Below are 15,885 nucleotides of genomic sequence, written 5' to 3' on the forward strand. Positions count from 1 at the left end.
AAAATACGCCCCCAAAATTATACGCCTGGAGATAAATCCCCGACTTCCCCCCGTAGATCCGGCCCTGGATATAAGTATATTATAATATGTCTTATACCTAGACTGACATACCGTCTCCGCTCAGAATCGTTTTTCTTATACAGTGATATTATGTCATTGAATTCAAATTTAATACTATCCATTATACAGTGACCCACCTGTAACCTACTGTACAGCAGAGCGACATCCACTTACCCACCTTTTTTTAGTTTATTTTATTTTATCCTTGAAACTAGATGCATTGTCATTTTATGAAACCAGTACTATATTAGTTAATATCAAATCATTACACATTGATTTTTAATTTAGTGTTCTTTAGCATCAATGGTTATCACTATAGGACTCGGATGTTGATGACCTTAAAAACATCAAAAAATGACCTAAAAAAATGCAAATATGACATGAAAATGACAAAAATGTCCTTAAAAAATGACCTAAAAAAATTACAAATATTTGTTATATAAATTTATCAAACATTACAAATTACTCAAAAATTACTCAAAAGTAAATGAACGACGGTTATCTGTTGATAAATATTTACATTTTAAAAAACTTCTCTCCACGTCTACTAATGTGATTGGGGCAAATCTGAAATGGGCCAAATCATCAGCACTGAAATCATCCAGATAACACTCACTTGAAGCATCTTCACCATTTAGAATTTTCGAAATTGTTGAAATCGTTTGAAATCCAGTATTTTTGTCAAGTACAGCCTTAAATTTGTTTTTAATTTAATTTCCAATTCTATTAACTGCTGCTGATTCAATTTTAACAACAATATCTTGTACAATTTGTATCAAATCATAAAGCCTAAGTCCTGAGGTTTCTAACTCGGTAATGGAATCGGCCATAGTTCCAAAGATTACGTTAATGTAAATTAAATTACGTTTTACATTATCATCGCTCATAAGATCCTGTGCTTTTTCAATTGAAGTAGAATTATCTGTGTTTAGACCCATAATAATAGATTTACAATTTCAAAATGTTCACAAAAAAAAGTAGCAGCTTTTAACCAATGTACCCCATCTTGTCAATACCGGTTGTGGTGGTAGAGGAATATTAGGTGCCATTTCCTTGAAATATTGAACACGTGATGAACATTTCAAAAATATTTTTTTGGTGTTCGATATTAATTGATCTACTTTTGGGAAGTGTTTTCGAATCTCTTCCACAACCCTATGTAATCCATGGGCCAAACAACTTACATGTTCCATTTTGGAATACAGGATTTTTATACCTCTGCCAGCTTTCATCATATAGGGAGTGGCATCACTTAAGAACAACAAAATATTGTCATGCTTTGTTCCTTGGGGCCACAAAATATGTAGAGATGTATCTAATAATTTGGCGATAGTAGTATGGTTAGCTTTTTCTAAAATCGCTTAATTGAGCAAAAATATTTTCCCTGGGTTTCCGACTTCCAATGTACCGACAATTACGTTTGCCACATATCATCCTACTGAATCCGTGGTTTCGTCTACAGAAATCCATAGCTTTTGATTTTCGCAATAACTTCTTATTTTATTAATACAGTCTTCGTAACATTCAGCAACATAGGTTATCCTTAGCGTTGATTAGTCAGGAATACTTTTGTGCGTGTATTTTTCAAAAAATGTACGGAATAATTCATATATATTTTATGCAGAGGAATATTGATGATAAAGGAGCTTGACATAAATCGTAATTAAATATAGATTTTTTTGACGACGTAGTAAGAAAACTTTGACTTTGTTTTAAATGTTTGCACTCTATACCATTTTTATGTTTTATACGGGAAATGTGTTGTTCAATAGTGAATTTTTTTTCTGAGGCCACCTTTACCTCACATAGGTACTTTACAGCAAAGAACTGTGCCATCGGAAGAAAGAATATCGTCGCCGAATTCCGACACAAATATGCACGCAGACGAGCACTATAACCGACGTTTTAATTTTTGGCATAATATTAAAATATAGGTACAATATTATTTTTCTATAACACGAAAACGACGTGATGACTGTAATCAGCGTAATAAAATCTGATACTATTCGAATATTAGGAAAAAATAATAAAATGTAGGTATAATAATATTCACTACACCACGACCACGACAATTAATGTAATTGGTGAGGTAAAATCAGATAGGTACTAATCTTAATCCGTGGTTATTTCCAAGGTTTAAGTTATCGGCATAGACAAGAAACGATAAGAAGTGAACTAGAGTGAAATCAGTAAAAATGACCTAAAAATGTCAAAAAATGACTTAAAAAGTAATAAACACCAAAAAATTCAAAATAAAAATTAGTTGTTCAGATTCAGATGCTAATGAAACACATTTGTGGTCAAGAGAGTATCGTCTAAAAAATTCCAAAAAAAATGCAAAATACATCAACTTTCGAGCCTTAAGTTAAGCCTCGTTCACACGGTGACACTAATGAGTATGACACTTATGATATTGTGTGTCGTAACACCTATTGTCGATATATTTAATTCGTTGAATATCGCGACACTGGTGCCGTGTGAACGAGGCTTAACTTAAAGGCATACACAAACCAAAAAAAAAAAAAAGGTTTTCATACTTAGTGGTATAAAAAAAAATATCATGAAAACAGAATGTGAAAAAAAAATTATTTACAGAGTTACGGTAAAATCCAAATATGCCTGTGACGTCATTGCGTCCGACGTCTCAGCGCGGCACTGGCAGCTGGTCACAACAAACCGTATGAAGAATACGTATAAATAATATTCTCGTCGCCTGCCGATCGCTGAATAAATATATATTTTTGATTTCCATAAATACTTTGATTATTTATAAATTATAAATATAACACTATTTCTAAAATAAATACTTACCTATTAAGTTATAAATAATAAACGTCATTGCGTCGGCCGTTTTCAAGAGGCATCGGCAAACGTATAAAAATTATTATTAGGTATTATCGTCGAATGCCGATTGTCGACATGTCGACTGTTATTATTTTGTCGCAGTTTCATGGAGTTTCATTTTTATTTGCTATTATTTAATTTCGGATATAATACCAAGTGAAATATAATATTTATGTTATTTTTATTTAAATTAATATCGAATGATTCACTGAGAAAAACTCGTGTGGAGGCAAATTATGACACTTCGCACATTCGTATATCGATGCAGAGTAGACTACAATAATATTTTGTCTCTATAGTCTATTCAGAAGTCAGAACCATAGACATATAAACATATTAACATGACATTATTAATATGTCTATAGTATTATATGTTCAGAACGTCATGAATTCGGCTAGGGACGATTGGAAGACTTGCTGCCCGCGCCCGAACAATACGATAAATTATTATTAATAACCAAACCGAAAAAAATCAGCATGGCGGAGGATAATAATATTATTATTATTATTATTATTATTATTATTATTATTATTATTTGATTCGTTAAGTAATTTTGTAATTATCCATTTCGGACGTTTTTTATAATATTTTTTTTTATTTATTATCGGTCGGTGTTGTTTTATTTTGTGGCAGAGAGCTCCGATTGGTCAACGGCTGCAGCTGTTGATAAAAATTAATGTGATAACAACACCTGACTTTTATTTAGTGTTTCTAATTTCTAAATACCTAGTGAATTGTTGCATCGCTCGGAACAATTGATCAACGAATCCCGTAGGCTGTAATAATAAAATTGTATTATTATTTATTCGAGACTATTTATCGCAGGCAAACTATAGTCACTACGTTTTTTTTTATTTTTTATCAATAACAGGAACTTTGTACAGGTACTAAACCTAATATTATACAATATTTTATTATTTCATTCAATAGGTAATTATTTATAAGTACATAATAATATTAGGACTTTATAGGCGTTTTGGATATACAAAACCGTTTCATCGCAAAGTGACTGATTGATATTAATTTTTTTAGAATGATAAGTTTATAAATATTATACACTTGTGAATAAATTTATTTAGTAAATCGCTTAGTTAAAATCTTTTAAAAATGGAAAACGCAAGTAACAGCCAACGTTCAACTTCCTTTAGTCAAGAAACATCTGAGTAAATTTTTAATGTTTGATTATTAGAGGTGGAATGAACTCTACTTGACATTGTCAATTTAAAATATGTTTTTATATGAACTTCATTAATAATAGATAATTTACATCGAATCAAACTCAAATCAAAGACATTAATCATTTATTAATATTTTTTAATTAATAATTTAAATATTGTAAGTAGGTATTCATTTTAATTGATTATATTTGTATCCATATTGTTTATTTCATATAAAGACTAACACGTTAAGCGTACATATCATGTAACCTAGAATTAATTTTGTATCGTTCATTCTATCTCTGGTATGAATGTATAGTAAAGTATTGTTTTAACATGTTTATTACTCTTTTCTAGGCAGAAACATTGTTGGATTTGTTTTGATACTGATGATGATGATTATGAAAGTAACAGAGATTGGGTGACCCCATGTAAATGTCGCGGTTCTACACGTTGGGTAATTTTTCATAGTATTTAATATACACATTACATATTAATCATTATAAGCAAATAGTCATCATGTAGAGTATGCTCTACTGGCACATTGAAATGTTAATTATAATATTATTAGAGTTAAACACATAGTTTAACACATTCTCATATTATGCTTAGATATTCAATAAATTATAATATATAGATTATAGGTGAGATAAAAACAAAATAATGGACATACAATTTGTATAATTGTATTGTTTGATAATAAGCTGATACCTCTAAATACTAGAGCTCTAACTAATGTATCTCATACTATAGCCATATTGGTACCCAATAATATATATTATTAAGTTCTATTTATCAATACTTAATTTCATATGCAATTTTTTTTTTTTATAATCCTAGTTTGTTTAGTTTGAATAATTCAACCACAATGACAATTAATTTATAAGATGAGTTTTATGGAAGAATGAAATGATAAAACTACTATAAAAAAAAAAACTATGTAATTGAATGTAGGCGAGTGTCAAATGATTACCGGGTCATTCAAGGTTTCTTTCCTGCCACGGTAATAAGGATGCTGCTTGTCATTTTCTGTACACATATTCAACAACTATAAAATAGTAGACATTTACAACAATTAATGTTTTATGTACCAGCGATTCGTACAGTCAAACTATAACAATGTATTGTTGTCTGTTTTATTGATTCATACTCATAAAATTGTTATTTCAGGTTCATCAGGATTGTGTTCAACGTTGGATTGATGAAAAATTGAAAGAAAATCTTAATGTTAAAGCACATTGCCCTCAATGTTACACACAATATATTATTGTGTATGATGAAGTCAGTAAGTGTTATAGAGTTAGTATTGATGCTATGCATAATAGTTAAAACCTTATAGGAATACAATAATTTCTTCAATTCATATCTGAACGTTTTTTTTTTGCTAGAAAATAGTTTTTGTATTACATGAGTAAAACGTTTTATTTTGGATAACTTTCATTTCAATATAAGAATTTTAACATTAACCTAAAACTTGACTAAAATTATAAATGTTCACATCTAATAGGATTTGAAAATAACTGTTATCAAAATATATCTCTATTATATTTATATGTTTATAACCGTTTATATGTTGTTAACTATTTTTTATGCCTTACAATTTTATAGATTACTTTGTTCGAATACTAAACAAACTTGATAAGACAGCTAATCAGCTATGTCCTTTTTTGGCAGCTGGTTTTGTGGTCAGCACTCTTTATTGGTCAGCAGCTTCTTATGGAGCAATAACGATGATACAGGTTAATTAATATTAATTAGATTATTTATTTATATAGAGGTAAAAATGAAGGTTTTTTAGGTAATGGGTAAAAGGGAAGCTATAACAATGATGGAGAATACAGATTCATTTATGTTGCTCTTGGTGTTGCCATCAATACCTCTCAGTCTAATTTTAGGCGAAATGATTAATTGGGAAGAAACCTTGCTGTTATTTGTGCAGAGATTTACTTCACAACTATCCTTATTAAGAACCATCATGCCTTCGTTTTTGTAAAAACATTTATATTTAGCTTATATTTATGATTGTTTAATTATTTGATTATGAATTGTACTTGTATTGATTTTTAGGTGTGAACCTGTCAACAATTCAACGAGTATAGTCCAATTCAATTCAGTTGTTAATCCAACAACTACTCTTTGCGCTGCACTTTTATTTCCGACTACTGCCACTGTAGTTGGAAATTTATTATTTGACAATAGTTCATACTCGCTTCTACAAAAAACTTTATTGGTAAATGTTATATAAAATGTAATGAATGTTAATGCAAGTGTTCATTTATAATATTTATGTTTTTATTCCAGGGTGGGCTAGTGTACATGGCAGTAAAAGGTGTTTTTAGAATATATCAAAGACAACCCAATATTATAAAAGAAAGAACACGTACAGTCATTGACTATCATGAAACTGATACTGAAGAAAATAATTAAAAATCTGTACCATAATCCAATACTTGTTTAAATAACTTGAAACATATTATAACATCTTGATATTGTACATAAATATGTAGAAAAAATTTGTAAAAAAAATTGAACTTAAATTTAAAATAATCAACTATCAAAATTACAAATGTTTATACATTTAGCACAGAATGAATAATATCATATAACTTAAAATATGAATAAAATTATTGATTAAGATATTTTTCTCTATAAACAGTTGCTCATGAAAATTATATTTAATGCATAAATAAAATTTAAAATTTATAGTAATATAGTTTTGAAAAAAAAAAGTATTTATTTATGAATCATTTTAGGCCATGTATACGCCAATATTTTTGAAGAATATTTATTTATATTTTCTTAACTATACTTAATGTAAGGTATGAACATTTTAAACTTTAACTCTTAGTTTTTAAAACTAATACACTGCATGTACATTATATAATATTGTATATAAATAAAAAGTGTTTATTTATGAATAATTTTAGGCCATGTATACGCCAATATTTTTGAAGAATATTTATTTATATTTTCTTATCTATACTTAATGTAAGGTATGAACATTTTAAACTTTAACTCTTAGTTTTTAAAACTAATACACTGCATGTACATTATATAATATTGTATATAAATAAAAAGTGTTTATTTATGAATAATTTTAGGCCATGTATACGCCAATATTTTTGAAGAATATTTATTTATATTTTCTTATCTATACTTAATGTAAGGTATGAACATTTTAAACTTTAACTCTTAGTTTTTAAAACTAATACACTGCATGTACATTATATAATATAATAGTTTATAGTTCAAAATATTTAAAAATATAATAATATTGTTAATGTTTTGTTTGAGATTTTTAAAGCTGTAGTTATTAGTTTCAATCATACTTTAATAACTTACATTTTCACAGAATATTTCTTTACATAAAGACTACATCTTATATCGATTATTATTTTATCAAAGCTTAAAATTTACTGACAACTGTCCCTAGGTAATAATAAAACAACTTAGGTACCGTGTTTGGCAAAATCTTCAACTAGCGCCAAGATTAATTTCTACCTCCCACCACCTCAAACTCTTAAGTAAACATATGCGGCTAGATAAGTTAATTTAAATGAAGTACTGACTACAATAATTAATCAAAGGTATTTGTGTATCTGAGAATTAAAGAACTAAGGAATAACTTTTTTCGTTTTTAGTAGTAAATTATAAACACACAGTTTTACTATAGTTAAGACTACCTATAAATGAATAAGGTACCCGCAATTAAATATATTTAATTTTGTTTTATTATTTTAACAAAATAAATAATTTAAAAATGTTTCAAGTTAATAACATTATACGAAATTCAAATTCAATCAATGTTTTAGATTCTCAGCGGAGCAAAGAAGCTATTGGTTTTACAATGGTGTTTATTTTTTTTTTTATATATATATTTTGTACACGAAATTTCTACCAGAAGGAGTGCTTCAATTTCAACATATAGACATATAGTACTTTATCTTTTCGCAAATTTTATCAAGATGATACTTTAGAGAGGTCATTTTATCAATAGCTATTTAATGCCACGTGAAAAACCACCAAAAAATTACGAAAAACTGTAAAAATGGGATTTTAATTTCTAATGCTTTTTTTTATTACGATAGAAACGAATAAAAAATTATAATATTAATTCAACGTGCATGATATAATAAATAGGTAATAACAATATAAAATATCCAGACTGACAAATCGTCTCCGCTCAGAGTCCTTTTTTTTATACAGTGATATTATATCATTGAGTTCAAGTCTAATACATTATACAACCATTAGATATAGGTATACAATGACCCACTTGTAACCTACTGTATAGTAGAGCGACATTCACTTACCTGCTTTTTAATATATTTTTTTTTATTAAAAAAAACACATTTTCATGCATGTAAAATGTAATGTACTAATAACTGATATATCCTATAATATCAATATAAAAATAAAAATTAAGTTAAAAACCATCTTAAGTGAATTTTATACTATAATTTTTGGCATTTTATATTACATTTAATGCGTTTTAAGTGCATATTTTATCGCATTTTTTGAAATTTTTTAAGGTTTTTTAGTGCATTAAATGTACAGCCCTGCTTATTATTATTGGGATCATCACCGCGAGAGCGTGAAAAGCGCCTTTCGTACTGAATGTCTGAATCTACTGATGGTTAGGCGGTTTCCCCCCTACGCGGAGTCGGGAATCGGGATACTATTGGAAATAGAAATGGTTAGTATGTATTTTTCCGAAATTTCGTATACGGTTTGCTTTAAGTGAAGCGCTTTGTTTGATAATATTAGTAGAAATTGTACTTACCAGCGTATAAAGTTGGAATAACAAAATTAATTCATTAGAAAAAGTAAAATAACCGATATAAAACTATAGGTAGGTACCTACAATTTGTCTCCATCAGCGCGCGTTTTGTTAATTTGTTTTCCCAATAGTCAACGACACTACCTATGTATATTATAATCTTTTTTTTTATAGAAGTAGTTTTTATTTTTATTAAGTAGCCTAACCCATACAAAGTTGAGAATATTTTGACGTAAAACATCAACGATGTCACATTGTCACGGTACCTAGTCAATTATTGAAATTTTAAAGACATTTTAATTTAAATGTTGATCTCTAGTTCATTCTTAATTTAATATTATTTCACGAAATCATAAACATAATATTATTAATAATGTAGATATTAATGATATCGCGGAGGAGTAATATTTTCGATATTTGTCGACTGTCACCGCGCCGTGCTGCGACGCGAATGCTAAAGTAACCTACGTGAAAACATTAAGTATCTACTTTTCTTATCGCCTGAGCAGTTTCGAAAGAGCTCAATATCTGAGTATTTCCTTTTCTTAATTATCCTTGGTACTGTTTTTAATATTTTTCATATTCCGTATGATATATATATTGGATATCCAATGTTTATAATATATACAAAACAGTACATTTTATTTCAATCAAATTTAAAAATGGACTTTTTTCCGGCTGAAATTGGATGACTTCAGACCACGGCGTCGACGGAAATATTATTCAGTAGTAATTAACAATAATATTAATATTTGCGTCGCCGCGATGATAATATTAGTAATAATAATATTGTCACCGCCTCAACCGTTGCGGAAATAATGTTACTGCAAAAATGTTGAAACAGGTTCCAGGCTTCCTGACCAGTTAATTGTGTAGTAGCTGTCGACTGTCAAAATAATAAAATATATACAAAAAAAAACGAATTTAATTTCTTTCAATAATTTCTCATCATAATATTAAGTTGACAACAAGCTGCGAATTTTCTATTACAGTGACCATTATTCTAACATTCTATGTCTTATATTTCTATCGCATTCGTAACCAATGATACGATCGGAGAACTTGTATTCATAGCATAATATTTTGAATTCTGAGCAATAATACAAAATGCAATAATATTATAATAATATTATGTCGGAACATTATTATTCATTTGATTTTGGGTCGTGGCAGTTGTATATTAGATATCATATTTTATCGTAGCAACTGGCAGTTGTAGCAACACATCGGCGGCGGCGGCGGGTGGTTTTGCTGCCGGTCTATGCAGTGCACGACGGTGCCAGCTCGTCCGCGCGATACAAGTACCTACGTTCGTACGCTCATGCGCGTTGCGCGGATTTTCATCATTGGGCGGGTCGTGCGGGACGGAGGGGACTCGTCCGCGTCATAAGACATGGTGGGTAGACGACGGCCGCGCGTTGTCCGCGCGCCGTTCTCGGATGTCAGGTGCGGCGCGCGTTGAAGTCGACGGCGTCTTCCACTATTACGTCGTGTTACTGCGGATACGGTCGTACGCGTTGAACATGCCGGGCCCGCGTGCGTGTGCCGTAGTTATCCGCGGCGGGGACTCGGGTGGTTGAAGTGTGCAACGTCGACGCCCCCCCCCCCCATCACAGCGGACGAACAAGGTGGAACTGTCGTAGCGTCGTACTGTCGTCTCCGGCGGCGGCAGCATTCGATATAATACTTCGAACGAAATCACAAAACTCGTTGCAAATTGCAATACGACCGTGGGGCCTATTCTCAAATCAATCGAAAAGATCGTCGAATATCGATAAAAAAAAAAAATCATAATCACAGAAAAAGGTCAGGTTATTACTTATTATATATTTTATAATATATTAATAAGTATTAATTAAATTCTTTCATCAAGCACCTAAAATAAAGCAACATTTCAAATGTTTCATCTTGCAGCCTATTTCTTCTTGGTATTAATATTTAAGATCCACCACTAAAAATACTTTCCACAGGCGCTGAAGACCGTAGAGTGGTATTATATTTCAAAAATACCATTTTGACAATTGGAAATGTGTTCGACATTTATTCACAATGGCGTTCCGTATAAAAGAATAACTAAAACCACATTAGCGACGGTCGTTTTGTGTTATTTGAGATTTCGTCCGGACATGATCGAAATTACGTAGCTAATTAATATATATAATTATCTACTTTTATGTAATTATATGTGGCAGTGGCAGTGGCAGTGGCGCCCAACCCTATTACTAGGTATAGCGGTCGCTATACCTTGAAAATAAGAGGTGCGTGGGCAGTGGCGTAAATTAGGCTGAATTATTAGGGTTGCAATAAGTTTTTAGGTTGGACAGACTTTTATGGGACTTAGCCCCCACAACCCCCTCCCCCTAAAATGTTTTATTTTATTCTATATTTCACATAACAAGTACATAAACTCAACAAAACTATTTTAACCTTAAATGCTAAAACACATATTGTCATATTGTATATATTGGTATATATTATTATGAATATGCACTGTAATTAATAGGGTAATAATTAGGTACTTACCGACTACCTTCAATAAAATATGTATAATTTTCTTAAAGAATATATGAATACATAAAATACAACAATTTTTTTATTTAATAAAATTTATATAACAGCTGCCATTTAGATTTTTATAATACGTACCTACTACCTATTTATATTTGTATTTGTATGTTTAAATACATATTTATCACTTTTATAATACACAAATTAACCAAAACATCAACTATTATTTATTTAACGTAGGTATAACTAGTTACAAAATGTTCACTTTAAATTAAGGTAGAAGTATTTAACAAAATATCCTGAAATATTTAACGATATTAAATGAATATAAATATAATTTCAATAAATTGTATATGAATACTAAATATATGATATGAAATTAATTATTCACTAAATTTAGGTACCATATTTAATCTTTTTCCTGGGGAATGAAGGTTTTCTTCAGATAAGCTAACATTTTTCTCAGCATTTGTATTAGTGTTTTTCTAATAAGCAGGTACCTACAACAATATTAGTACCAAAATAATACAAAAAATATATACCAAAATAAATTTAATTTGCTCAATAATATAATATTACCTTAATAATTAATTTAAAAATTAACCTACAGGTAAAATATAAATTGTTTTATTTGTCAAAATTGTAGTTTTAATATAATATAAATCAGTAATATATTTGAAGAGCTATTCTAAACTTAATGCATACTAAATATGACGTGTATTAAACAAATATACGAATTTAAAGAAAAAATACACACTTACTTTCGACTTTTCAATATTTTTACAAAACATTTATCCATTTTAGTTTGTTAAGTTGTAAAGTTGTCGAAACACTTTTAATTTTGGATCGTTCACGGTGTAAAGGATAGTATCCGTTTCTTTCAAATAATACAAGTATAAAGAACATAATAAAATAGGTAATCAAGGTGAGAATATACGAGCTATTATGATTAATATAATAATATAGGTGGTAAGGAATGATACTAGGGTGAGCGAAAGACTGTCACAATAATCTATATATATGGGTTGCTAGACGGAGGGATTAATCGAGCATAACAATATAATAAAATACATTCAAAACCACAAGCCATATTAACGACAGGATATGGGAGCTTATTCGTCACAAAGTAGATATAGTACAAAAAACCATAAAACAGGAAGAGAATGCAACAGATAACAGTCGGTTCGTGGAAACATCATTTATGATTAGGTTCACACACAGTGCACGGGACACCGATAAACGCAACGACGCATTATGGATAAGTCAATGGACCGGTGGGGGGGGGGGGTAGGTAGGAGAGCCTGGGCCCTTATAAAAGCAAACCGGAGACGGCCTGTATTCAGCTGAACCTACCAATCAACCCCAAAATCCATCCACTAGTTGAGGCACAAGCCTGGAATAGTAAACGGCATAGCCACCCCTCCCAAAGCAAAGCAAAGCCTGTATTCAGACGTGATTTCTCCATTGCACTTCGAGCACCTTCACGACACTTTGTGTAATAATTTAATTATTTGGACTTGGTCAATTTTACTGAAGAACATTTTAATAAACCACATAGAATATTTCACCTGTCTACAAATTTATTTATCTATTACCTCATCATCAACTTCATCGTCAACAAATCGGTCTTGCTTCCTGCAAAATCATAATATACTTGTAGTCAACTGGCTATCAGAATAAATACTCTGACCACCTCAGCTACGAGAATATTACAACGGATAAGATATAAATACAAGTGTCAAAAATAAATGCATGTATAAAACAAACGAATAATAATTTTAAGCTATGAAACATGTTTTCACTATCAGCTGCCATTGAGACTCGAGTCCGCTGATCACAATAAAATATAAATACCTATATTGGTATGATAATAGAAAATGGTTAGTAACAAAACTAAAAATAAATGTGGAAATTATATAATATTATAATAATTCCAGTGCTTCAAAACAAAGTTAAACATTGGTTCTCAAAATATAAATTAGTTAATTTATATTATATTGATATATCAATTTTTTTGAAAACTGAAATCGTGATTTTTGGAGTCGCAAAAAGATACTCTTGCGACGCTATGATATTTTCAGGGGTCGCAAGTGCGACCCCCAGTTTACGCCACTGCTGGGTGGGTGTAATAACATAAAATAATTAACTTGAAATATATTCATTATTAATCACAGATTATATTGGTTTATACCTTAATATTTACTAATATTATCAATTAAAATATGATAAAATGTATAAAATAATGTAATTTTAAGTATGCGAGGGGTTGGTTGGTTGTTTAAAATTATTTCTTGCTACACCTAAAAAATATATCTTGAGCGCCATTGAGGAGAGGCATAATGCCCCCAACATTTTAGCTCTAGTTGCGCCACTGTGCTGCAAGTACCTATATAATATGTTATATGTACCTAATTATAATTCAAACGTCCCCGTCACGTAGCGAATTTATTTCTATTTTATAGCAAATACATAAAGATTTTTGAAATATTATATGATAATATTACTATGTCAACGATTTTAATATTTTTTTTAACGGAATTCGGTTCCCGGCTGGTAAAATATATGGGTTGGTTTCGATTCCGATGAACTTTCATTTTAATATCAAATCTATGAAATTTTTCAGTTTTTCAACTATATAGTTAAAAAATATTTGTGTATAAGTAATATAACTAATAATCGACAACAGTTTCCTTCACATTTTACACATACACACTTATATAGGAGTGTCTATAATAACAGCTATAGCTATATACATTTAACACTTAACACGGTTGTGTTACTATTGAATCTATATATATATACAAGTATAAGCAATAACCAGCTATTATACATACCAATTTGTCAATACTAATATAACAAGTATGTATATAACGATAGTCCAACCCTAAAATATCAAGTAAGTTTAAGTCAATTAAAATAAATAATAATAAAAAAATGAATGTGGTACACATTACATTATTACAACATAAACATACATTTTTTACTAACTGTAAACTTATAAGTTATAAAAAAATTACTAACTGTAAACTTATAACTTATAAGTTTACAGTTAGTAATTTTTTTTTGCATATTTCTGCATATTTAAAGGTTATTGCATATTTTTGCATATTTTGACAAAATTCAAAATTTATTGCATATTGAAGCGAAAATTTAAAAAAATGTATAAAATAATATTTTGTCAAGTAGAAAAATTAAAACTAAATTTTATAGTCACTAAATAATAATTTATACATATTATATTTATTTATAACATTATAAGATAAATAAATAATCGATTACGACATAAACTTAATCGCTTTTGCTGTGTCAGTCGGTTATCGACATACCACTGGGCACTCGGTTACATCGTTTGTCGTTGTCTGTAAATAGTGAATATGCCGAAACTTGAAATGCATATGATTATTAATTTTAATAATAAATTAAGTTGTTAAGAAAATTTCCTAAATTTTTTTTTTATAGGCGTTAAAGTTATTAATATTATAAGTTTTGTTGTACATTTTAAATGAATAAAAAATTCTTGCATATTTTTTACATATTTTTATTTTTTTGACTGCATATTTTTACATATTTTCATGATTTTGACTGCATATTTTTTGCATATTTTCATGATTTTTACTGCATATTATATGGCATATTTCGATACTTTTAAGTGCATAAAAATCCGCGCTCTACTTATAACATTTATATGATTATGATGAGTGATCTTTATCGGAATCCAATATTATTAAATATATATTTGTGTACTTTATTTTCACACGGAAATCAATTTTTTTGGGTTTACTTATATAGTAGGTAATAATATATTTGGTATAGACCCGGGCTTAAAATTGAAACCGCATATAGATACTTGTTTTTTAATAACTACAGATAGGCTGCAGTAAATTTATAGAGATGGATATTTTTCATATTTCCTTCAAGTATTCAAACAGACTGAAATCTGCAGCATGTACGTTTTAAAGTTTGTTCAGTGGGTACGGTTATTGTATAATATACAACCAAGACTGTTATGTGGACAAACACGGCACTATAGCGAGACACGCGTATTTAAATACTAATAGTATACGTACGTCAGTATACTTGCATAGGTTTGTGTTGATAAATCCAAAGAATTATGAGACGTGGTCTTTATACACAAACAAAATATTATGTCTTCCAAAAAAAATTTTTTTTTTAAATTCAAAATGGTATAATAATATTTTAAAACCGCACTTCGCAAATATATTGTACAAGAAGCATAGCATGCACGATGTGACAGTTTCAAAAAACTTTATTTGAAAACGATCGGATGAAATAAATTTCATAAAATATTTAATAAAAAAAACGAATAATTTAACATTATTTTAAAAATAAAATATTATGTACATTATTGTCCTTTACGGTTTTTCGAACAATGGTATAAATATATGCTTGCAGCGTGTGTAGATTTTTTTTCAGTTCAAGTTTTATTTTTATGATTCGGAGATGATTAAATTTATATACGAGTATTGATGGTATACTGTTTTTTAAACATAACTACATTTTTTTCTTCAATCATA

The 15,885-nt window shown here is 29.3% G+C and overlaps 1 protein-coding gene across 1 annotated transcript; it reads left to right on the top strand.

Annotated features, from left to right (window-relative positions):
• Positions 1-3,959: 3,959 nt before the first annotated feature.
• On the top strand, positions 3,960-6,568 carry LOC100169557 (E3 ubiquitin-protein ligase MARCH5-like). Its single transcript, XM_001944661.5, has 7 exons — positions 3,960-4,068; positions 4,420-4,519; positions 5,233-5,347; positions 5,671-5,801; positions 5,861-6,051; positions 6,130-6,292; positions 6,364-6,568. Exons 1-7 carry the CDS (start codon positions 4,013-4,015, stop codon positions 6,487-6,489), a joined length of 882 nt encoding a protein of 293 aa, XP_001944696.1. The 5' UTR covers positions 3,960-4,012; the 3' UTR covers positions 6,490-6,568.
• The last annotated feature ends 9,317 nt before the right edge of the window (positions 6,569-15,885 follow it).

The sequence above is a fragment of the Acyrthosiphon pisum genome, chromosome X, assembly GCF_005508785.2.
Source record: "Acyrthosiphon pisum isolate AL4f chromosome X, pea_aphid_22Mar2018_4r6ur, whole genome shotgun sequence".
NCBI lineage: Eukaryota > Metazoa > Arthropoda > Insecta > Hemiptera > Aphididae > Acyrthosiphon > Acyrthosiphon pisum.